Source organism: Engraulis encrasicolus, chromosome 19 (assembly GCF_034702125.1).
Source record: "Engraulis encrasicolus isolate BLACKSEA-1 chromosome 19, IST_EnEncr_1.0, whole genome shotgun sequence".
NCBI lineage: Eukaryota > Metazoa > Chordata > Actinopteri > Clupeiformes > Engraulidae > Engraulis > Engraulis encrasicolus.
The window spans coordinates 7605174-7629561 of NC_085875.1; the positions used below are offsets into that span (position 1 = coordinate 7605174).

Below are 24388 nucleotides of genomic sequence, written 5' to 3' on the forward strand. Positions count from 1 at the left end.
CAGCCTTTAGCTTCTATGCTTCAAAGCTTTGGAACCAGCTTCCAGATGACATAAAAAATGCACCCACTATTGATAGCTTTAAATCTAGACTCAAGACAAAGCTGTTCTCAGATGCTTTCCCCTAGCTTAAATTACTTATTATTATTTTTTTTATTTTTATGTTTATTTAATTTGTTTTATTTTATTTTATTATTATTTTACCTTATGTTTTATCTTAATGTTTTAAATGTTTTTTTGACTTTAATTCATTTCCTTCTTTCTTCCCTGTTTCCTTTCATTTACATTTGTTAACTTTGTGAAGCACATTGAGTTGCACCTGTGTATGAAATGCGCTATATAAATAAACTTGCCTTGCCTTGCCTTGAAACTGCGTAACATGGCCCCTCGGATCAATGATAGTCACATGTCAGTGAAGGTGGGTGGGGTTGGTATCACAAATGTTCTTCAGAAATCACTGGCTGCTCTAGCCATTACAGGCCCGGTAGACGGGGCTTTGCTGTGGCAGCAGCAGCGGCACCAGTGCAGTGAAATTTAAAATGATGCACATGGTCCAAAAGGGGATGCAGGCAGACAGACAGGGGCCAAAAGCTCCGAACAATGATGCCTTCTCAAGCCAGAGCTCACGCCAATGAATAGTCAATTACAAAATAGCAGCGGCATGCTATTTTCCTGAACCGGAGAAGACAGCCATGTGCAGATGCAGATGCACACACGCACACACGCACGCACACACACACACACACGGAGTGGCTAATCAGCAATTGAAACCATGCGATTCGGTAGAACGCTATGGGGATGAGGCGCCCACACACAAACACATGGCGCACATTCACAACACTGAGCACGATTGTTCTCCATTGCCGTCACAAGACCGGACTGCCATGGGGTGATTCTCACGAAGCTAAAAAAAACAATGGCAATGACTTTTTAATGGTTAAATATGACAGGGATTCTTTTGATAACATACATGACTGTAGAGCAAGACGTGTACTTTCTGGCACACTAGTTCATTTTTAAAAATATTATTTTTATTTTCCACTTTTTATGCATTTTCTAGGCAAATTCTCATTACCGAAATGTGTCCTGACCAAAATTTCTGGTCTTTGAATTGGGGAAAAACATACTAAAAAATTAAAAAATACATAAATGACACTACAAGAGCGTTAGTCTATGTCCGAAGTTTCATTAAGTGTTCCTTGTTGGCAATTTAAATAATGAACACTAATGAATATTTCAAGAAAAGATCGTGTCCCCAAGTTTTTCTTCTCATTACCGCAAGATATTTCAGAACTACAATTAAAAGCCATCAGAATTTCAATCTGAGCTGAAACTACCTCCAATTCATCTGCACTAACAGGAGATTCAAGATGGCTACATGATTAGTCAGCCTTATTGTTTTTGCCTGTAAAATGTCACAATTTGTCTCAAAAATATGCAAATACGACAAAAGTGGTTCTCATTACCGAAATCAGTCAATATTTCGAAATGAAAAAGATTTTTTCATTTTAAACTTGCTTGGTAATAGGGTATTCCTTTTCAGAATTCAACAATGGTCATGAATTAGCTATGTCATAATTACTCAAGTTACAGTTAGCATTACTGTGCTGAGCCATCTCATTACCGCAATACACATTCTCATTACCGCAATGTTTTAAGTACCTTTCGGTAATGAGGATTGTCAATTTCGGTAATGAGACTCTATGGTGATTTACATTTAGAATATATTTTCATGACATATATGTATTTCGCTTTTTATTTATGTACATTTTTAAACATGCAACTGCAACCTTAAATACAAAATATATTTTTGCAGTATAAATATTGTCACTATGTCACTTAATTATAGTTAAAGCACTTGATGAAAGTGTTAAGTGAAATTGCATCCATTTCAGGTTGAAATATGCAATTGTATTGAATCGATATTCGATATACAATATTGCAATTAAACAAACCAAAAGTAAATGCCTAACATATGCAATAGTTCCTTCATCTAATGGGGGTTGTAAAAGTGATCATCTCCCTATACATTACATAGGCTAAATTGAGTGGTCATATAGGTGTTGTTCATAGACCATTTTTCTGTTCTCATCCTTTCTGGCTAATGTTGTGGTAACATTTACATTTTGTCCCACCCTTGGAAGAACAATAATCGACTATGGACCAGAAACCCTGTTGTGAGAGTTCATGGAGAGTAGCAAGTCACAACTTAATTCTTGCTCACATGCCAACCCATGAATCAATATTCTGGCTGTTTCCACCCTCGAAATGTGGTCTTTTGATGCAAAAAATGATCAAATTGCCTAGTGATGTCACCCAATGCAAAGGCAATTGCAAATAACGAAGCCAGCTCTCGCAGTGAAGTTGTCAGATTGCGTAGATGGAAAAAAGGGAAAAATTTGGGAGACAAAGTCGACTCACTTCAAGTCTATGTGCTTTTCCAGAAATTGACAGGTTTTTTGCTTTCTGTGTTTGGTTGTCATACCCTCATTTGTAGTGGGTTTGAGTATTTATCCTTTTTTACTAACTTGACTTCCTTCCAAAATCTTTGTGGTGTCACAAAAGGCTTGGCATTTGAAATAGCAGTGAATAGAATGTTTTAGCGAATTCAGTGTGAAGCAGTTTTTAGAATATTTCAATCAAAACTAGTAAGAAGAATCATTTGGAGGAATGCTGTAGTTGCCTTTACACTTTCCCAAATTAGAAACTGCTTATGCATGTTGTTTGCAGCCTTTAGCAAGGTTCGTACTCCGATCCTTTAGCCATGCTCAAACACCCATGTACCCATCTTTTAGTCATGCTGTGGGTTCTTGATGTCCTGGGTAAGTGGAAAGGCAACTGGATCAAAACAGCCTCAAAATGCACTTTGCACTGGTTTAACTGAAAATGCCCATTCACAGCAATTCAAATTTCCAAGTCTATTGTGCCACCCTTTGACAAGTATCAAACATGCTAGAAAATGACAAGGAAGTTAAGGTAGTGCAACGGAACAATACTGCAAGAGAAGAGCAGGATTTTGCAACGTTTTAATTCTGTGTTTCATGTACCCTATACTAATTATGGGCATGTCTGATATTGTCCTGAAAACCAAACATTTTTTCTTTTTCTAAAATGTGAGTGAAGTGAAAGCCCACTTGGGAAACTACAACTCCCATTGTCGTGATCCAGCACTCCACAGCACACACATGAACACTGCACACAACAGAATGGCATTTATGCCTCACCCGCATTTATGCCTCATCCCCAATAGTGCCCGAACGGGAGCAGTACTATACTCAGGGTACCTCAGTCAAGGAGGAGGATGGGAGAGATCACTGGTTAATTACTCCCTCCACCAACCTGGCGGGTCGGGAATCGGGAGTCTGATGACCTAACCCATAACTGCCATTGATGTGCAATGTGCAACACAAGCAGTTAGTGGTGTTCAGTGATATTTCATAACACATAACGTTCATTGTGAATTCCGGCTTTGGTCCGGACAGCATTATAGTGATACTGTACCGAAAATGTACCGAACTGTGACCCTAAAACCAAGGTGTACCGAACCCGCATACCATACAAGCTACTCTAGTCATCTCTTGTTCCTTCTACTACCTACTTCCTAGTTGCCGGTGCGCGCCGAGTCAGAAAAAAAAGTCCAGTGCACGACCTCGCACAGCGACATGATTTTCCTTCTCATGACAAGATTTAGATTTCTGGTCCACTATAGATTTTTGGCTGGAGAGATCAGTGGTGAGTTGTGATGTCATATTCAGGGTGGGGATGAGGAGTGGGATGTATCAGGGGTCATCAGGTGGCTACCCTCTGGTGTTTTGATGATGGACTAACTTTAACTTCAGAGTGCACCCCTTGGCCTTCACCCCTAATACTATGATGTTACTTTGGTGCCCAGGAGGGGCCTCGCCTCTTCACCTACTGCAGGGGTGGGGAACCTTTTTCATTCGAGGGGCCTCTTCAAATTCATCTGAGGGCCGTAAAAGTTCTCAGAGAGCCGTATTAAGAACACAAACCAGGATTTCCCCCTGCACATTAGGCCTATATTGAAGGCAGCCACCTTTAAAACAGACCCCACCTTCTCTAGTTCCCCTGAATATAATTTAATTGTATTGTAAATGTATTTTGTAAGATTCCTTTACAAAATATGTCATATTTCATGTGAAGATGCATAACATTTAATTTATATCGGGGGCCTGATTAAACGGCCTCAAATGGCCCTCGAGACAGGTTCCCCACCCCTGACCTATGGTCTTTGGCTGGGTTAAGTCTTGAATCCCAATATCCTTCAGTAGCTTAATGGACGGTTTTATATAGAATATATTTATCATATTATTACAGCAGGTGTCATTTGATTAGTTCTGCCCTGGAGACTCTGCCGGTGTGCTAATAATAATAACAAATCACATCATTTACTAATATTTGCCTTTAGTTCAATTTATTCCTCCTTATTCTCATTACCGAAAACTCATTCTCATTACCGAAACGTATCCCTCATTACCGAAATGAGCACTTAATTGTAAAAAAAAGTACTAAAGGAAAACTGTATTCATATATATTTTTTATGAACACAGTACCTTTCATGTTTCTTTCACTTCAGTATATTTTTGAACCGAAATTGTAGGTTTTCTCTGATTTATTCTAAAATTAAAGAGGAAAACAAATGATCCTATTGCGGTAATGAGGTAAAATGGCAAAATTCTTAAACTACAATAATAAGAAAAAAATCTTTTTTGAGTGTTTTATGTAGCCCCTAGTACAACTATCAATATTCAATGAACAAAACTGCAAGAACAATTAAGTTTCCTAATACATCTCATGAAAGAAAAAAATTGCGGTAATGAGCATTTTAGCAGACATGGACTTTTAAAACGTTAGAAAATGTGTTTTAAATAGTTGTCAGGTAAATTGATATTATTGTGCTTAGTAACTGTACACTTTAATGTAACTGATTCAAAAAGAAATTCAATCAAAAAAGCATTTTGAAAAAATGGTTGTCAAAACACCTTTGTTGCGCGTTTCGTGAGAATCACCCCATGGAGACGGCAGTGTTGACACGAGGAAGAGGGGGAAAACAACAATGCAAAGAGGAATAAGAGGAGCGAGAGGAGAGAGAAAAAGAGAGACACAGATTCAGGCTGACAGAGAACTGTGCCGTTGCCCGTTGCCGCACCTCATCTCAGACAGACTGACATTTTCACACCGATAATATGAGTGGTCGGGAACCAGAAAGCTTGCCTGGCTCTTGCCCGACCTGTAGTTCCTCGCAGCTTCGTGAGATCAACTACTAGGTACCGTAGCAGGATTCCATTTCTCCAGTCAAAAAAAAAAAATCTGAGAATTTATTGCTTCAATATCAACAAATTCCTTCAAAATGTTTTCTGTTGATCTCTAAAGCGTCAATATAGTCTATATGAACTGTGACTCCTCCATGCAAGCCGCCATTGATATTGAAGCAATAAATGCTCTGTTTATTTTTTTTGACTGGAGAAATGGAATCCTGCTACAGTCTCCCAGACCTCCATGTGTGTTGTAGCGCCATCAGAGCTGCACCCACACACACGGGTCTGGTAGGAACCAGGCTACCAGAGAGCAAAATGGAAAACACGTTTCTTCTCTGCTGGTTCCTTTGGGTAACTAATGGTCATGAAATAAGTGTTAAGCACTTTGATTCCAGACACAAGTGGGGCAGGAATGGGCATCAGAGAGAGAGAGAGAGAGAGAGAGAGAGAGAGACAGACAGACAGACAGAGCGAGAGACAGAGAGAGAGTGTGCGCAAGAGAGATGGAGAAACAGAGAGGCAGAGCACGTGATGAAGAAAGCAAAGCTCACCACAGGGGGCAGGCCCTCGATCAGCCTCCTACCGCCGGGCACATCCGAGACGGGCCGCTTCTTGGGCACATCCCTCTGCTTGGCCTTGGCTCTACCCTGTACCCCGCTAAGGTCTGTGTCCGAGATGGCGGTGGGCACCACAGTGGCCGCTGTGGTGGTGGTGGTGGTGTTGGGGTCCCGCAGTGCCAGGCGGGGGTCCATGGGCAGATAGAGAGGCTCAGACTCGGCCTCGTGGATTGGCGGGTGAGGCTGGTAGGCCAGCGGTGGCGGGCCAGACAGGATCTGGTCCAGGGCGGAGGGGAAGGGGTAGGCAGGTGGTGGCTCCCTGGGCGTCTGTTGTCCCACACCACCACCACCACCACCACCCATCCCGACGCCCATGTGCTGCTGCTCCATCTGTACCGACAGGCCCACGGGCCCCACGCCAACACCTCCTCCGACCCCGGGCCCGTGCCCAGCCAGGGCGTCCTGAGACTGGGGCGTGTGCCGCCCCCCCTCGTCGTCAAACTCCTCCTCCTCGCCGCTGCTGCTGTGCACTAGCATGGTGGCGTCCGACAGTGACTTCTTGTGTCCGTAGCGCACGTCCTCTTTACTCCCCGCCTCCTCGCACTCGTCCTTCACGCTGCGCTCCAGCAGCATGTTGAGCTCTGACGCCGAGGATGCCGCGTTGTTGGGCACCACGGCGGCGGACATGTTGACGCCGGGCATGTTTATGGGCAGGGAGAGTGGCACCAGGGGCTGCGGTGGCGGCTGCTGCTGCTGCTGGCTCAGCATGGGCAGGAAGGGGATCTCGGCGGCCGAGGCGGAGATGGTGCGCTCCTTGATGCGCATGCCCTCCAGGCCGTACGCCAGGCCGGCGATCTCGATGGAGTTGCGCTTCTGCATGCGCGCCGCCTGACGCGGCGGCCCCACCAGCGGCTCGCTCACCTCCTGCAGCGAGTGCGCCACGGGCAGGCTGTCCTCCTGGAAGGTCTGCACTGAGTGGTGGACGCGCCGCGTGATCAGGTCCGGGTTGCTGCTGCTGACGTACAGGTGGCGCGACAGGTCGGGCGTGCTGTTGGCGGGCCGCGGGTGGGCGCTGTACGGGTAGGGCGGCGGCGGGCGGTACACCTGCGTGCGCATGATGTTGGGCTGCTGGTACTCCTGCGCCTGCTGCACCAGCTGCACGTTGGTCAGCTCAGGCACGCTCACCGCGCCCACCACGGGCCGCCGCTCGCCCGGGTGCGGGTACGGGTGCCCGGGGCTGTGGAAGCTGTAGTTCAGGTGGAACGGGTACTGCCCTCCGCCACCCCCTCCGCCGCCGCCGCCGCCACTGAGTATGTGCTCGCGGATCTCCGGCTGGCTGTAAACAAGCGGGTCGGGCCGACTGTAGGCGTAGGAGCTGCCGATGTTGAGGTTGCGCATGGAGTGGCTCTGGCGCTCCACGCCGTGGCTCAGGCCCATGCCGCCGCCGCCGCCGTGCGCCCGCGGCCCTGGCTGGCCCTTCTGCCGCATGACGGTCTCGTAGTCGGGCGTGGGCCGGTAGGAGGGCGGCAGCAGGGCGCTGTGGCGGTGCGAGGGCACGTAGTCGGCGCGCATGACGTCGGTGCTGGTGATGCTGGGGTTGGAGGACATGGGCGAGGGCTGCATGTAGTGCTGCGGGTTGTTGAGCGAGTTGGTGCTGTGCGCGCTGTACACGCTGCCGTTGCGCAGCCGGCCGTTGTTGTACTCGTGCGGCGAGCGGTCCAGGCTGGTCTGGGAGTGGTAGTAGTAGCCGTTCTGGCTGTTCATGTATAGGTTGTCTGCAGGGACGGAGGGTGGAGAGGGAAATGTTATTTCAGTCATGGTTTATTTGACAGGGACACTTGTAGACACAACAACAAAAAGCATCACGTTATTTAAAGGCAAGGCTAATTTCCAATACATAGAAGGGCTTTTAAGGATAATAATGCAATTAATTTAAATGTTATAATTGTCCCTTTGTTATATCAATTTCAAATTTAGGCTTTTACACAAATGCAATGACAACCTTTCTGCATTTATCCAGCCCAACTCCCATATACTGCCATTCAAACTCATGTCTTCACATTCACATTATATAATCCATCACAATCAAACCATAGCTAGATAATCATTGAGTCATATGAAAACCCAACTGCTCAGCCCATGTATGGCCGAAGACTACTCATATCCTGAAAAGTATCTGAACAGCAGTGACTCATCATGTGCGTATAGTAGAGCTTTAGGGAAGGCACCTTGGGAGGATGTGTAAGGCTCTGTGTAGTGTCCGTTGTAGTGCAATTGTGGGGGCGGCATCATGTAGGGCTGCTTTGGCTGGGAGACACAGAGAAAAAGGAGTCATACATCATCATTTGCTATAGCAGAGCAGTACTGGATTCAGGGAATAGAAGAGAGAATTCTCTTATTCCGCAATGAGTTACTGTAGTATTCAGGTGTACAATAACAACCTATTCTGGCAGGTCTGAAAACAGTACAAGAGAGTCCAATCAAAACTCACCAGGGACATCCGTGTGGAGGACCTCCGTCTCACTGGGTTGACAGCGGTTGGCTGAGTTTGGCTGTCAAAACATCGGGCACAAGTTAGACCCTGATTTAATTGCCCGAGACACGCAGACCATTTTAATGACATCACAATTACACCACTCCTTAAGACTACAACTTTACATCTGGATGAATTTTTTGGGATCCAAAAAATGGCCTCTAGTGCGCTACAAAGAGATCACTGGTTAGATATGGGAAGGCCACAACTATTTTACACAGAATGCCGCAGGAGTAGTATGAAGTTGCCATTTGCATTCTAGAGAGAGTGGCACAGGTATGGTACAGAGAGGCTGTGTGTATTCTAACGAGATTCTATGGAGATGGCCCCAAGCACACAACAGTACCTACAGGGATTTTTAAGAGCTTTTGAGAGACAAATATTCTGTACAGGCCACCAGTATTCTACAGTTAGGCCACAGATATTGTCGACCCAATGTGTACTATGGAGACCATATGCATTCTAGATAGGCCACAGGCGCAGGGACCCTGTACAAGACAGTTCCAATATCAGAGTTAGCTACGTACAATGCTAATTTGCACCTGTGCCGTATGTAAGCTATTCTTTTAAAGGGGTATACCACTATTTTGGGGCTTAATACAGTTAAAATCGTTGGCCAGGGTTTATAAAGGTGGTAAAGTGTCTTGTTTTTCATGTAAGCCGTTGTCTTGCTTTAAGTCAAGACAAGTTAAAAGAGGGAGCATGTCGCTAAGCTAGTGAAAGTCAATGAATTCGTGTAGCATGCTATGCTACACGGATCCATTGACTTTCACTAGCTTAGCGACATATTCCCTCTTTCAACTTGTCTTAAAGCAAGACAACGGCTTACATGAAAAACAAGACACTTTACCACCTTTATAAACCCCAGCCAACGATTTTAACTACATTAAGCCCCAAAATAGTGGCATACCCCTTTAAGGCCAGAGGTATTGTGCAAGGGAAGTAACCCAAGGTGTACTATGGTGAGGTCGTATGCATTCTAAGAGACCACAGGTGTGCTATGGTAAGGCCGTATGCATTCTAAGAGACCACGGGTGTGCTATGGGATGGGAGACTGTGAAGGCAGCCACACTGCGCTCACCCCTTGTTGTTAGAAGGCATAGAGGGACGAGAGAGCATTGGAAAGCGAGGAAAGGAGAGAAAGAGAATGGACTTCTGCCAGCCCTCGGGAGGGGTGGTGTCCTCCTCTCTGGAGTCAGGAAAGGAAAAGGAGGAAAAGAAGAAGAGGAGGAGTGAGGAGAGTCAGGTCGTCTCTCTCTCGCGCACGCACGCACGCACGCACACACAGATCTCTCCCATTCACACAAAGGCATACTGAGAAAATTGGGTCCAGACACAGACAGGTCGTCACACAAACACACACCAAAGTACACATCCATATACACACACATGCACAGTCAGAAAATTAGGTCCAGACACAAAAGAGGAACAGGGCACAGTCCACGGTGGGCCGACTTACAGACTGCTCTTGTTAATTTTGTAGAACTTGTGTCGCGCCAGGCACATTCTGCAGACATACTTGGAGGTCTCCATGTCCTCCTAGGAATTCCACAAACAGACAAATAAATACATAAAATATGTAATAAACATAGACGAGGACAAAGGAGGCCTTATCCACACGAGTCTCTGTGAGGACAACTACAAACGCATTACAAGGGGAGTTTTGTGTCACTGGTGGTGGTGGGGGGGGGATCATAGTGCTCATCTGATAAACATAATGACAGTGGGTCCCCGTCTATAAATAACCCGCACGCATGCACGGAGGGGACAAGCTTAGTGGGCTAATTCAAACGCTTTATTTGGAGTCGCGCGCCCCATCCAGAATATGAACAGGATAACGAAAAGATTAAGACCTGGCTCCAGGCAAACTTACCGTCTGGAATTGAATTGTGTCCTCCTTGTTGGCCAGCTCCAATGCGAAGAAAGACTTGTTGTGAGTCATGTTGTTGATGTCATTCCACCTAGCCGGGGCAATTGGAGAAAAAAAAAACAATAATAGTGAATAGGAACAGTGTTACCAATACACATAGCACAGCGCTGAGGTCACCATTGACCGAGCAACTAAAAAAAAAAGTCAGGGGATCTACACACCTCCAGGGGTACGCCTGATAGACTGAGCCGTGCAAAATAGACTATGCCCTCCCCTTTGGTTCAAGGTTGAATGTCTACTATGTCATCTAATGACATGTCCCCAAGACAAAGACTATGCGCTTACCTGAAAACTAGCTGTGGCTTGCCGACGATCTTGTGCTTGACAACAATCGCTTCAAGACATGACACGATGAGTACGTCTGTGCCTTGGCTGTCCTGTGGCAAGGATGACAGTAGCAGAGAACATCAATGAGTGGGAGAGAGAGAGAGAGAGAGAGAGAGAGAGAGAGAGAGAGAGAGAGAAAGAGAGAGAGAGAGAGAGAGAGAGAGAGAGAGAGAGAGAGAAAGAGAGAGAGAGGGAGAGAGACAGAGAGAGAGAGAGAGAGAGAGAGAGAGAGAGAATGTGTGTTTGAGAGCAAGCAAAAGGTGTGTGCGAGAGAGAGAGAGAGAGAGAGTAGAGCAGAGCGAGAGAGCAAGAGAGAGAGAGAGAGAGAGAGAGAGAGAGAGAGAGAGTGCAAAAGAGAGAGAGAGAGCGCAGGAGTGAGAACGAAGAAGTGAAGGCCAGCCAAAGTTTGAAGTTAACAGATGGGAGTGGAGGCTGTTCTGCATCTCAGCAGTGGCACTGTGGCAGTCGTTTGGCGTTTTCTCACCTTGGCTTGATATGTCTCCTGGCCATAGCCCTCCATCTTCTCCACCTCCTGCATATACAGCAGCTCGGCCTCGGGGGCCAGTAACCCCCTACACACACACACAGACGCACGACAGACACACGACAGACACACACACAAACAGACGCACACATAAAAAAACACACATTATTCACTCAGATTTGTCATCAGAAAGTCATCATATTCATCATCATCTTTTGCCGTATTCAGCACAGCTCAGTAGCACTCAGTAGTACACATAGGTTGCAATGCACGCACAAACGCATGGGACAGACACACAAACGCACAGTAAAAAAAAAACCTTTTAGCAACCATATTATTCCCTCAGATGTGTCATCACGGAGCCATCATCATCGTCATCATCATCTTTTGAAGTACTCAGCATTGCAATGTGAGGAATCTGTTTCATGCACGTAATCTGGGATGGGGCCGTTTTCCTCAACTCATCAGTCACACAAACAGTCACAAGCACGCACGCACGCAGCTTGCTGCACTAGAATGCTGTCCACTCTGAGAACAAGCCGTCAATGGCAGCCAAGTGTTGGCTCTCCATTCCAGATGCGTACAGGATTTAGAAATCTACGCATCTATACACACACCATAAACTCAAGAGATGGAAAAAAAGAGGAGCAGGAGGTGGTCTTTCAATTCTTAAGGAAGAGTTGACGACTCCTGGCCTGCTCTGCTCCTCGTGGAAATAGCTTTTTATCCACAATAGGGATATAAATCAGTCTAGTCCATCGTCTTCAAACAGTTGGCCTTCATCACTGTGTAAAACAGAGCCAGATGACAGCACTACAGTACAGTCTGTCTGCAGGCAATCAAAACCTGCTCAAACCAGACCGAACATTTCAGTAATAAAAGATGATTCATACTGCCTTTCAGTGCATTGCTTCCGTATGCTAGTTGTGGTGTGTTTAAGGGAGAGAAACTAGCAGTGCAGGGCTTTCATAGGGCATGACAGCTTTCTGTGTGCTAGGTCTGTGTTTAGGTGAGAGACGCCAAGCTGTAAAGGGAGCTCACAGATAGCCTTGATAGAGCATGACAACTTTGTGTGCTAGTTGAGTGTTTGGGCGAGAGAAAAACACCAGGGGCCTCATTTATAAAACTTTGCGGAAGAAATGCGCCAAAAGATGGCGCACGCACGAAACTCAGGATGTGCGTGCGCAAGAAAATATTCAGATTTATAAAGCATGGCGCACGCACGTTCCACGTCGATTTCCCTTTATAAATCCCAACTGACTCTGAAGTTGCGGCAAATGTGCGCACCTGTGGACACACCCATAATTATCTATGAATATTCAGTGAAACGCCCAAAATGAATATTTATATCTGTGGACGGCGTGCGGAAAGCAGACGAGATAGCCTATTTACCACATGTGGAGCAAACAGTTTTATTAGATAGGCCTAGAGAACGTTGGGCAAAGTTTGGGAAGTCGTGGGCTACAAAAATAAAACCTTTAATTGCAGCATGTGGATGGTTATGTTGACAAAAATCACGCTATACCAGAAGTAAAAAATAAATAAAATAAGGATGGCATGGACATGAACCTGCCAAGTCATGGACATGTAGGCTAGTATTAATTGAGTTGTGAACAAAGGGAAAATAGCTGCGTCAAGGAAACATCTCACATGACATGTCCCCATGTGAAATTCACCGGTAGAAAATCTATTCGCGGTCTCATCGCACCACATATGCACCGGGTTTAAACTTTTTTCAACAATTGCCGTTGGTCACTGCTTGCAGCTGTCTGCTTTCAGTTCAAAGCGACGCCCCAACTGTCGGTCGACATATCCACAGACAGCATGACATAGCCTATGGGCATTTTCTAGTCTGTATTTATTAAATGTGTGTATTATAAACGTACATTATCAGTGTAGAAGGCCAGCTGTCAAATGCACACCTCTGCTTTGATGACGAATAACCGCATGGAAAAGAAATGATATGCAACAAGAGACGAAGCTGTCCATTAGTATGGCACTTGCGCTTGCCAGTACAGTATGGCTGAGAAAATCAACCATTACAGATGCACTTGGGACTCGAGCAGATGAGTCTGCAACTGGCTTAAATGTTGACGTAATTCCTTGCAGACTCGGAACACAATTATAGCCTACGATTATAGCCCGATACTGGAAAGGTCCGTGGTTATTGTTAATAAAATGTAGGGTATTTCCAAATGTAACGTATGCCTATCCTAAACGTACAATTTGAAGCGTCTATTACATGCATGTGGCTATGGATAGGCCAGGTAGGCCTACTTATTATTTTCCACCATTACCAAACAACAAACAACCGCGTTTTCGTTGCGAACTGGATTAACTAATGTTAAAGTGGCTATCGTGACACGTGACCTTTGATTTTTTTTCTTCAACCAATTTCGGGTCGTTTTTCCAGTTACCTCCTGAGGTCACGCTTTCCGCTTTTCGGCCTTTTGTTTAGTGCCTACGCATGGGTCAAACTTTGCGTGGAGCTGCGCATGTTTACCGCCAAGTTCTTTTTCTATAAATACCAAACCTTGCGGTGAACTTGGCGTGCGCAGTCTTTTGTGCGTACGCACCCGTTATAAATGAGGCCCCAGGTGTTCAAAGTAAAGTAGTAGTAAAAAAAAAAAAAACATCCATAGTTACCTTCCAACACAAGAAACTTCACTGAATAACTGGTCTACAGTCACTATAAATCTATGCACTGGACTCTGCGCTGGTTGAATCAAATTTGGGGGGTTTACTTTAAGTTTCTTTTAAGTAACAACAATGTCTATCCACCTCATTAGGTACAACAGAATAACTGTGTGTGTAACGACTATGTAACATCCTTCACTAGTGTTGTACTTACACCATACATTTACTTCTACTTTTCCTTTGAACACTCTGGCAGGGACTAACCGATAGCTTTGATAGAGCATAGCTACTTACTGTCTGCTAGCTGTGTGTTTAGTTGAGAGACACTAGCAGTGCAGAGACTCACCGATAGCTCTGATAGAGCATGGCAACTTTCTGTGTGGCCTCTTCCAGTACCCTCTCATCCTGAATCCAGCCCTGTGAAAAAAAAGTGAAATCAGGCCACGAAACAGCACAGCCCACCATATCACCGTCAGTGACACTGACCCTTATCACATATTTATGAGGTCTTCATACAGTATGTAGGGAAAAGGTTTGCTCCTTCTTTAATATTACAGTTAGGGCCATAAATATTTGGACATCTGCACAATTTTCATGTTTTTGGTGCTGTACACCATCCCAATGGATTTGAAATGAAACAAACAAGATGTACATTAACAGCAGACTTTCAGCTTTAATATATGGGGGTGTTTGCGTCCAAATTGAGTGAACTGTGAAGGAATTATGACATTTTCTATCAGTGCTACCCCATTTTTAAGGGACCAAAAGTTATTGGACAGTCTAACATTTATACATCAAACTTTCAATTTTCTAATTATTTGGTTGCAAATACTTTCCAGTCAGTTACAGCCTGTAATTTGCAATCCATAGACATCAATAGACACTGGGTTTTATCCCTGGTGATGCTATGGTGAGCTCTCTATTGCAACAGTCTTCAGTTCCTGCTTATTCTTAGGGTGTTTTCCCTTCAGTTTTGCCTCCGGCAAGTGAAATGCTTGCTCAACCGTACTCAGGTGAGGTGATTGACTGGGCCATTGAATAATATTCCACTTTTTTGGGGTAGAAATGGCTAGTGGCTTTCAGATGAAGCTTTGGGTCATTGTCCATCTGCACTGTGAAGCATTGTCCAATGAGTCCAGAACCATTAGGTTTAATATGACATGATAATATAGCCTGAAAATCTTCAGAATTCATCCTGTGGCTTTTGTCGGTAGTCCTCATCATCAATAAATACAAGGGGATAATCGTATTGACAGATATGCATGTCCACACCATGACACCACCATGATTCACTGATTGGGTGGTATGCTTTGAATCATGAGCAGTTCCTTCCCTTCTCTATACCAATTTCTTCCCATTACCCTTGTACAAGATGATTTTTGTCTCCTCTGCCCATAGGATGTAACTCAAGACCTATACAGTCTTTTTAAGACGTTGTTTGGCAAAGCCAAATCTGGTATTGGTATTTCTGATGCAATCAATAATTTACATCTTTTAGTGAACCCTCTGTATTTCCTATGGTGAAGTGTTCTTCAATGTTCTTGATCTTTTTCTTGATTGTTGCCTTGGACATGTCTCCACCGTTCACCTGGATACTGTTCTACATCTGGCCAACTGTTGGGAGATGGGTTTTTGTTAACCAGATACAGAATATTGTCTGTCATCCACAGCATTTGTCTTCCATGTCTGCCAGGTAATTTGGTGTTGCTCTGGTATTTCTTTTTTCCAACATTCTGAACTCTTGAATTAATCATATTCAATGTTTCCCCATCTCTCAAATGGGTTTATTTGCACCTTATGATGGCTTGCATCACTGATGGTGACAGATGGACTTTGGATCTCATGGATATTCCGTAAAATATATGGAAATGCAAATGGAACACTTCAAATGAACTTTACAACCTTGTATTGACATCTTGGTGATGGTGTAGTATGGGAATAACACACATCTGACTGGAAAATAGCTGAGAAGCCTACTGTCCAATTACTTTTGATCCCTTGAAAAATGGGCAACACACACAAAAATCGTTGCTATTTCGTTCCTGTTCATGCGATATGGATTTTAACACCTTCACATTAACGCTGAGAGTCTACAGTTAATGCACAGCTTGTTTGTTTTATTTCAAATCCATTGTGGTGGGGTATAGGGTGGAAAAGGATGATAATTGTGTTGCTGTCCAAATATTTCTGGCCCTAACTGTATGTTTTTGGCATTCTTTTTTTGGTTGTGCATCTTAGATGTTAGATAGAGATGACGTTTCGACCTTGCCGTCTTCCCCAGATTCACTTCCCCTCATATCTTCTCTGCCACACATTCCCCACAGTACATAAGCAAAGAATAAATGCCTACAATATGTCAGATGGCCTGAAGAAGGCCTCCAAAAACCATTACTCCACCATATCAGGCGGTAGACGCCCTTGTGACTCCCTGATTACAGCGATTCAATGTCTGTTGGAGCACATAGCCTACACTAAAAATACAATAACTTCACTGTCTGACCGGATGCCTCTGTGTTGTTTGTGTCTGTGTGTGGTCTCGCTGCAAATACTCACAATGGGGAACAGCATCAACTTCTGGAGAAATTCCTGGGACTCGTATCGGTTGAAGTCTCCAAAGTCGGCTGAAGACAAAAGTGGAAACCGACATCAATCATCCGAACCATAATCCTCAATGAACACAACCTCTCACTTTCCTCAATCACAACCATTTGCATGGCGTGCGTGCGTGTGTGTGTGTGCGTGTGTGCGCGCGTGTGTATCTCTGGCAGGTGGCCAGAGTGTCGCGCTCGCTGCGCTGCAGGGTTACCTAAAACTGGCCACTCACTCGTGTTTGGAATAGCGTGACACATTGCTGGAGCGCCGGCCCCCGTGGGCCTCGCTTGGCCGCAGGCGGTGGCACAGCGTACAGTGACCGAAGAGGGCTAATTTTAGCCGGCCAGAGGTGGTGGCGGTGGCGGCTGGTTTTGCTCTGGGCAGGAAAGTGATTCAGCATGTTGTGTGTGTGTGTGTGTGTGTGTGTATGTGTCTGACATTAACACTAATCTCAGTCTGACTGGCAGAAATATTCACAGCTATGTAGGGTTATCCTGGGCGGAGGTAGTGCTAGTGGTGGTGGTGTTGGAGGCGCCCACAGCTGAAAACAGCTCTTGGATAGCAAGGGGGGACTCCTGGCTGCAGACCACTGTCTGTCTGAGTGGAAGTGGAGGTGGTGTGTGTGTGTGTGTGTGTGTGTGTGCGCGAGTATATGAGATATGTGGGAGTATGTGAGTATATGAGTGTGTGAGTGTGTGAGTGTGTGAGTGTGTGAGTGTGTGAGTGTGTGAGTGTGTGAGTGTGTGAGTGTGTGAGTGAGTGAGTGAGTGAGTGAGTGAGTGAGTGAGTGAGTGAGTGAGTGAGAGAGAGAGAGAGAAATCGAGAGTGAGCGAGCAGTGCGTACTTGGGCTGTGTACGCGTTTACATGTGCGTAAGCTTCATGCCTTCTGACCGCACGCGTGCAAAATCCCGGGCCAGGCCTGTTTGGAGATGAGACCTGGTCGCAACGAGCGGGTGATCTCAGCGGCCCTGCTATGCTAACACTGGGCCAGCTATGCGGCCTGCCAGATATATCTTTGCCAGCGGCGTCTGAGATTCTTCTGCTGGGCAGAGACTGGGACCGGGAGCAGAGGTATGGGGCAGTGACACGGAGGCCAAGCATAGCCTCTACTCTGCAGTGTAGAGTCATCTGCACAATGGTGAGAGAACACCATGGCGGTCAGTGCATTCTACTGCACTGTGTTTGAGAGAACGTCAAGGCAATGGTGAGAGAATGCCAAGGTGGTAGGCTGTACAAGAAAGGCCCCCTACACTGCACTGTGGTCAGAGAACAACGATGTGGTAGTCTATTCGAGAAAGGGCCCTTAATATAACGTACTATGGTGAGAGAAAGCCAAGATGGTAGCAGAGACGGTCTTATACGAGACGAATCACTCATGAAACCTTCCATAGGAATGAACGAGAACATTTGGCTACGCGAATATGGCGTTTACCGGCGTCACTCCCACCTGTCCGGTAACGAGAGCCAATTGCTTGCTGAGCTGCGCTGTCACTTATCCAATCATCTCGACTCCTCGACGCAAGTGCAAACGTAAACCTTTACGACTGCTCGTACCTAATCGGTTTGTTTGCTGGCGGCCATGTGGTTTGTTTGCCGTCCGTGGAAACTTCATTGTGAATTGGGCAGAGAGCGCAAATCGACCATTAATCACCTTTCTGCGCGCATCCAAAACGCAGGTGCAGGACAAAGGGACTATAATCATGGAAACAAAAACGGCCGAGCATAGACATGTGCACACCCGTTGTGGTTTTTCTGGTTGAAAACAAATAAGTAAGAAAAAGCAAAACGGGAGCAAGTCTGCAAGACATTCAACTTTGATCAGTTTAGCTTTTTTTTCTTATATTTTTCACCGTTTGTCATAGCTATTATCAGTTTAGGCAACAATGATATCACAGTTTAAAACACCAATTTTGAGGCAGGCTACATCATTAATTTATTCAATAGCCTATTTTTTTTAATTACTGATGAGCAGAGACGACCATTGTGCTTAGGCTACTGCTTTGGCTATCAGAAAAAAAATCCAGTGTCTTTTCTGTACGATGACCGGAGAATGGATGCCCGTTTGACAGCCGGCCGGAAGAGGTGAAGTCCACGCCACGCAACTTGCTCTCACCTGCCGCAAAACAGAACGTTGTCGTGGAATGTGGCGCATGCGCAGATCAAAAATAGCATAAAGAAAAACGCTGTTTAAAAGTGTTTCTTTCATGTTTCGGTCATTCTAAGACTGCCTGTAAAACCAGTTTTTCATTGTGATTCCAACCATATGAGTTGTGTATCGCTGTGTTGTCCCACTGTCACACAACATTATTTCCCCCATTCATTCTTATATACCCCATCACTGACTAATCTCAAATAGTCAGTTTGAGGCGTAGCCAAGATGGCCGCCGAGTGATGGGACTTATGGGAACAGACTTTGATGGTAGTCTATAGCAGTGTTTCCCAACCAGGGGTACGTGTACCACTAGGGGTACGTGTACCACTAGGGGTACTTGAAAAAATGAAATAATAACAAATATATGGAGTGTAGTCACATTGGGATAGAGGAATGGATATAGAGCATGAGTGAGGGGGTACTCATCAAATGACAAAATTGCTTAGGGGGTACGCAGGACAAAAAAGGTTGGGAAACACTGGTCTATACTAGAAAGGCATTCTATTGCAGCACTACGGGAAGAGGATGGCAAGTTAGTGGCATTTTCCTGGAAGAGATCTACGCTTCTCCAACACAAACTGTCTGGCCCTGCCACCCGCTCGCTCTAGGCGATCCCAACAGTCAAGACTGTTCCGTCACTGTTCTTCAGTGGTGGAACAATCTCCCAGAGGCAGCAAGACTAAGCACATCTCTTTCAACTTTCAAGAAGCAAGTAAAGACTCTTCTCATTTGTGACTATCTACCACTAATGCTTGAGTTGCCCCAGTCCCGAGCCAGACTCTATGGCATGATGTGTTTGTGTGTGTGTGTACTCTACTTAACCCTGTGCTAAACAAAAAAACTAAGCCTACTAAGCATCTGCACATTTCCTGTGCACTTTGTATACACTAGTGATGTTGACTAAGATTATGTCCTGTAAGTCCCTTTGGTTAAAAAGCGTCTTCCAAATGCAATAAAATGTAATGTAACGTAATGTAATGGTAGTCTATCTATACTAGAAAGGCCGTATTTACTGCACTGCAGTGGGAGAATGTGACGGTGGCAGTCTCCTGCCTTTCAGCAAAATAGTAAGACACAGCCTTACAACATTTCTGTGTGCTAGTTGTCCATACTTCAACCAAAGGCAGTGGTGAACCTGACAGAGAAACAGTCCATTGGCATTTCTTCAGCCGAAGTACGGTTTGCAAGTTTTTCTCTGTGGCCAACCTTCAGAACCTGTAGGTCAGGGGCTCCCAAGCTTTTCCAACTCGGGGCCCACTAGAAAATGTCCAAAATGTTCAGGTCCCACCTCTGGCATAATAAACCATGAGACTAAATTAAAGAGTCAACAGCAACACACACACACACACACAGAAATACTATTTTGATTCTTAGAAAACATTTCAAGGCCTACTTGGAATACCTTCAGGGCACACCAGTGGGCCACGGCCCACAGTTTGAGAATCGCTGCTGTAGGTCTTTCAAAGTGTTCGCACTTCTACAAGTTGATGAACCAGTTAAGTTAAAGACAAGATCAAGCTAAGAAAAAACATCAACTATGAGCCCTTTGAAGCATCACCTCAGAAGCTGTGTGTATGTGTGTGCGCGCGTGTTTCTGTGAGCACCAAAAGCCTTCTCATACCTTGCACGGCTAGCCCAGCCAACCGGATAGCCTGTTCAATGGAGCAGGGAATCCTACCCTCCAGAATATCCTTCTTCAGTTGCAGATAATACTGGTAGCTGTAGAGTGGGAGAGACAAAATGAACTTTCATAGATTTCCTGCACACTTCTTTGTCTGAAAAACTGCAGTGAAATCAGTATACTTTTGGGGGTTGCCCAAGGCCTGATTATGATGGCCTGGGGCCCCCAGGCTACAGGCTGCTGTGGGCCCTCCAGGAAGAAAATTTCATAATTACGAGCTAGCAATTAACAATAACCTGTCTGCCAACTGTACTCAACACGACAGATTTTTTTCCAATATTGCAGTCACAATTCTGCGACCTTCCACTTTTGGCCAGTCAGGAGCCCCCTGGCAGGTGGGGGCCCCTAGGCTGCAACCATATCTTGCCTGTGGGTTAATCCGGCCCTGGGGTTGACAACATCAGCAGCCGTGTAATGCCAGTAATGACCAGCAATAGTTACATGGCAAACTGCTATTTAAGAGCATCTCATGGCACTTAGAAAAAAGGCTCAACATACCCATGCCACTCATAAAAGCAACCGACCGATATAGTGGAGTACAGTATAGCTACTCACATGCAAGTGACAAAAAAGATTTACTGAGGGAGATGGGTAAATTATGTAATGCAGTGGATCTCAATTTTTTTCTGTTGGGACCCCATTTAGGACCTGAGCATATATTTTGCAAGTAAAAAATAAATTTATTATCCATTGAAGGGAATATTGGTAATAACAATGTATGGAAAGGTTATAAAAACTTAAGATTTTTTTTTTTTATGCAAAGAGTCCCTTCTTTCCGCGACCCTCCTGCAGTACATCTGCGACCCCCTTAGATTAGGATTCTGACTCCCAGTTTGGGAACCACTGATGTAATGTAATGCAACAGGTTCCCTTGCTGGGCGTGTAGTGGTGCATCATGCTAATGCTCTATACATGAATGGGCTGGCATGCCCAGGTTCGAGTCCTGTCTGGGTCATTTCCCAATCCTACCCCGACTCCCTCTCCCACTGTCATAATCTGCGCTGGGTTTTTTTAATATATATATATATAAAAACCAGCGCATTATATATATATATATATATATATATATATATATATATATATATATATATATATATAAAAACCAGCGCATTATATATATATATATATATATATATAATGTTTACTTTTTTAAAGATGTAATAGAATGCGTTAAATATTTTAAAAGATGTAAAATAATGTGTAGTATTGCCTTGCTTACCGTGTGATCTCCTGCTGGAGCAAGGAGACGGTGGGTACGTAGCACACCACCCCAAAGTAAACGGTGGGTTCCAGGCCATATTTGTCCAGCTGTTTCTTCAGTGGCTTCTCCAGGTCGATCCATCGCTGCTGGTTTTGCTTGTTGTAGTACCAGAGGCTGAAGTAGGTTATCTGAAATAGGTGAGACAAAGAAAGATTTATTACTGAAACAACTTTATTAATGCTTGCTTTCTAGAGGTGACGTGTTTTTCAATGCCCCACACGTGGGTATGCTGATTTTCTACACAAAATATTTGAATTTGACATTAACAATTAAATGTGACATGAGTAACAAACAAGTATGGACAAGTAAGCATGATTGATGCTCTCTGGTCAGAGTGAAATCACATGACAAGATCAAGGTCTCAAAAGTGAAGTCATGGGTTTCAAAGAACTCCGAAAAGAGTCGAAAGAGCACATTCCGCTAGTATCTTTGGGTTTTAGGTCAAATATGATTGATATGACCTTTCCCATTAGAATCCAACTACACAGTCCTTTTTTAAATATGAATTGTGTGTTATGACATTTTTGCAACAACCGTCTCTGGCTGACTGACATTCTCATACATCACATGATTGCACAGTCAATAATACTCAACATATAGACCATGTAACTGTGAAAACCCAAACCATTGTGGGGGGGACCTTGCAAAGTGATGACAAATGACTCAGACATGCTTTAAAAAACAGCAACTCGGACAACAATACATACCTCTCGTAATTCGAGTCTCTGAGCAACTGCTTCCAGACATTCCTGGCCGGTACCCTCCACTGAAAGTGTATACTCGACAAATTCGCCATTTAACAGCTGAATGCGTGTGACAAGACAGCTCTTGCTAGAGACTGTATATCTGCGAGTTCTTTTTAATTTAAAGCCAAAGGGCAATGGCATATTTCACACGTCCTTTGACAGGGTGCTAATACTTGTCAAAAATAGTTTAATACAAATGTATCAAATGATGCCCATTTGTCTGAGATTGTAGGCAACAAGGGTCCAGTGACGATGCATGAAGTCCTGGAGGGATGACAAAAACAGACGTACACACACAAAGTAATTATTAATATGTGCACAGACCAATGACTGTACAGACCATGTTCATGTTGCATTCCTCCAAGATGCCAATATGACAACAATGACGTCAAGCGCCCGTTCAGCTTTGACATTCCATCATGTACAAACTGATGAAGATTTTTATGAACAAAATCCTTGAGGTCAGTTAGTCACATGTCAGATAACAGATTGGTTGAGTACACTTATTCAGATTGCAAGTTATCAACAGGAAACAACTTATCCTAAACTATCCCCCGAAGCAAGTTTACCTAAGTTTGACAACCTAGCCTACAGACGGGCATTTTTTCCCTAATGGGTCAGTCAACGGGACAATCACTGCTCAACTAGCTATCGAGGCAACACATGCAATGCAAAGGCTGACCTTAAACTTACGAGTGAGCTGGATTTACGGAAGCCCTCGAAAGAACTTACCACGTCTTAAGACATAATAGTTCTGGCTTGTCAGTGGCCATGCTAACAACTCGTCTCAGCCATCTACTGTGTAAATACTACGGCATTACCCAACTAAACATGAATCATAGAAACACCCATTATGTTTGCCCTGCACAGGCGAGGAAAACACCGACAAGTTCAGTTACAAACTAACTAGAAAAAGTTCATTCCTCATTCCTTGCGTAGCGATACTAGCAACAAGTGTCAAGCTTGAGCTCTCAAATCAATGTTGTTTGAATAAGCAGTGACGTTAGTGAGTAAGACGCTGCTTACGCTACCTGTTTGTTTGATTACTCCTGCACACTCTAGCAAAACAATATCAGGGCATCAAATAACTTTGAGATTGAATCTGTAGTGTGCCCTTTACGCTTCAGGAGATGACAACGTTCCAATAGAAATTAGACAGGCAAAACAGAATGGCTAGCTCTCTTGTTCTCTGCCTAGAACTACGCTCTGTAGCACTACCTGTTAGCCATTTGGCTAAAATAGTACGTAGCTCGCTAGCTAAGCGACCACAGCAGCAAAATGTAGCGCTACTTTTAAATGGCTTAACTTCAGCAAACAAGAATACCCTGTTAATTACCTGTTGTTGGAGACCATACAAGGTCGATTAAAAAAAAATGCAATTCAAATATGTCCACAACCAAACACGCACAAACTTCAACGTTGCGTTGGCAATCCAAAACTTTTCACCTAGCTGGCCTGGCTAGGTGTCTACATGCCGAGATCTTCGGGTCACTCACTCACTCTGGGAGCTCACGAGCTTCACTTCCTGTGAGGACAGGCCTACGGAATGAAAACCAGGCGCGTGATATACATCCGCGGGTCTATTTTACACCTTGTTGTTATTTTGGAAACAGGGATTCTGTATAATCTCGCCCATGATAAGTTAATGGATCAAAAGCAGTAACGTGTATATGCTTTAGCCTTAGGTACCACGGAAAGAGGGCAGCTGTTATGCGAAGCATTGATTTCCAAGAGGCGGCTCAATAGAAACCTGTTTCAGAGTCCATTACATCAGACAGCTGGAATGCTTGGCAGCGAAAATGCAAAGAATGGGCAGCTGCACTCCGGTAATCGAATGTGGCTAGCTGCAATGTTCCACCGAAGCACAAAAGTGGTCCCAGTCAGCGTGCTCAACAGGTTGTTTACTTATCTGGTTTGGAACCCCTCGCTACTGTAGGTGTTAAAAAGTAGCGCCACTCTTCAGGGATACATAAAGTTTTGAAAGTTGTAAATGCTGTAAGACCAGGGAGGTCTACCAGACCCGCAGCACATGTGTGTGGCAGACCTTTGTCTATGTTTTGTCAACCTCTGTTGAAAAACTGCCCACTGAACTTATGACTAAATAATCATCAATAATGCAACGCTGCCCCCTAGTAAAAATCAAATAAACTGCAGCGCTAACAGACATCTCGTCACGTCACCTGTTCCCTCAATGTAATGCGGCTGTTCTTGCCA

The 24388-nt window shown here is 44.6% G+C and overlaps 1 protein-coding gene across 3 annotated transcripts in view; it reads right to left on the reverse strand.

The window, feature by feature from the left end:
• ptpn21 (protein tyrosine phosphatase non-receptor type 21) overlaps positions 1-24341 on the reverse strand; it is a 41861-nt gene extending 17520 nt beyond the window's left edge. The window contains exons 1-14 of one of the 3 annotated variants that reach the window (XM_063183559.1): positions 23925-24341; positions 22136-22438; positions 21387-21556; positions 20108-20205; positions 16295-16362; positions 14088-14158; positions 11105-11192; positions 10579-10670; positions 10237-10324; positions 9823-9902; positions 9445-9552; positions 8322-8382; positions 8059-8137; positions 5825-7605 (exon numbers count right to left, since the gene is read on the reverse strand). In XM_063183559.1, coding sequence (XP_063039629.1) covers positions 5825-7605; positions 8059-8137; positions 8322-8382; positions 9445-9552; positions 9823-9902; positions 10237-10324; positions 10579-10670; positions 11105-11192; positions 14088-14158; positions 16295-16362; positions 20108-20205; positions 21387-21556; positions 22136-22315 — 2964 coding nt within the window. In that variant the 5' untranslated portion in view covers positions 22316-22438; positions 23925-24341. The other 2 variants (XM_063183558.1, XM_063183561.1) reach the window with 2 other exon arrangements.
• Positions 24342-24388: the final 47 nt, after the last annotated feature.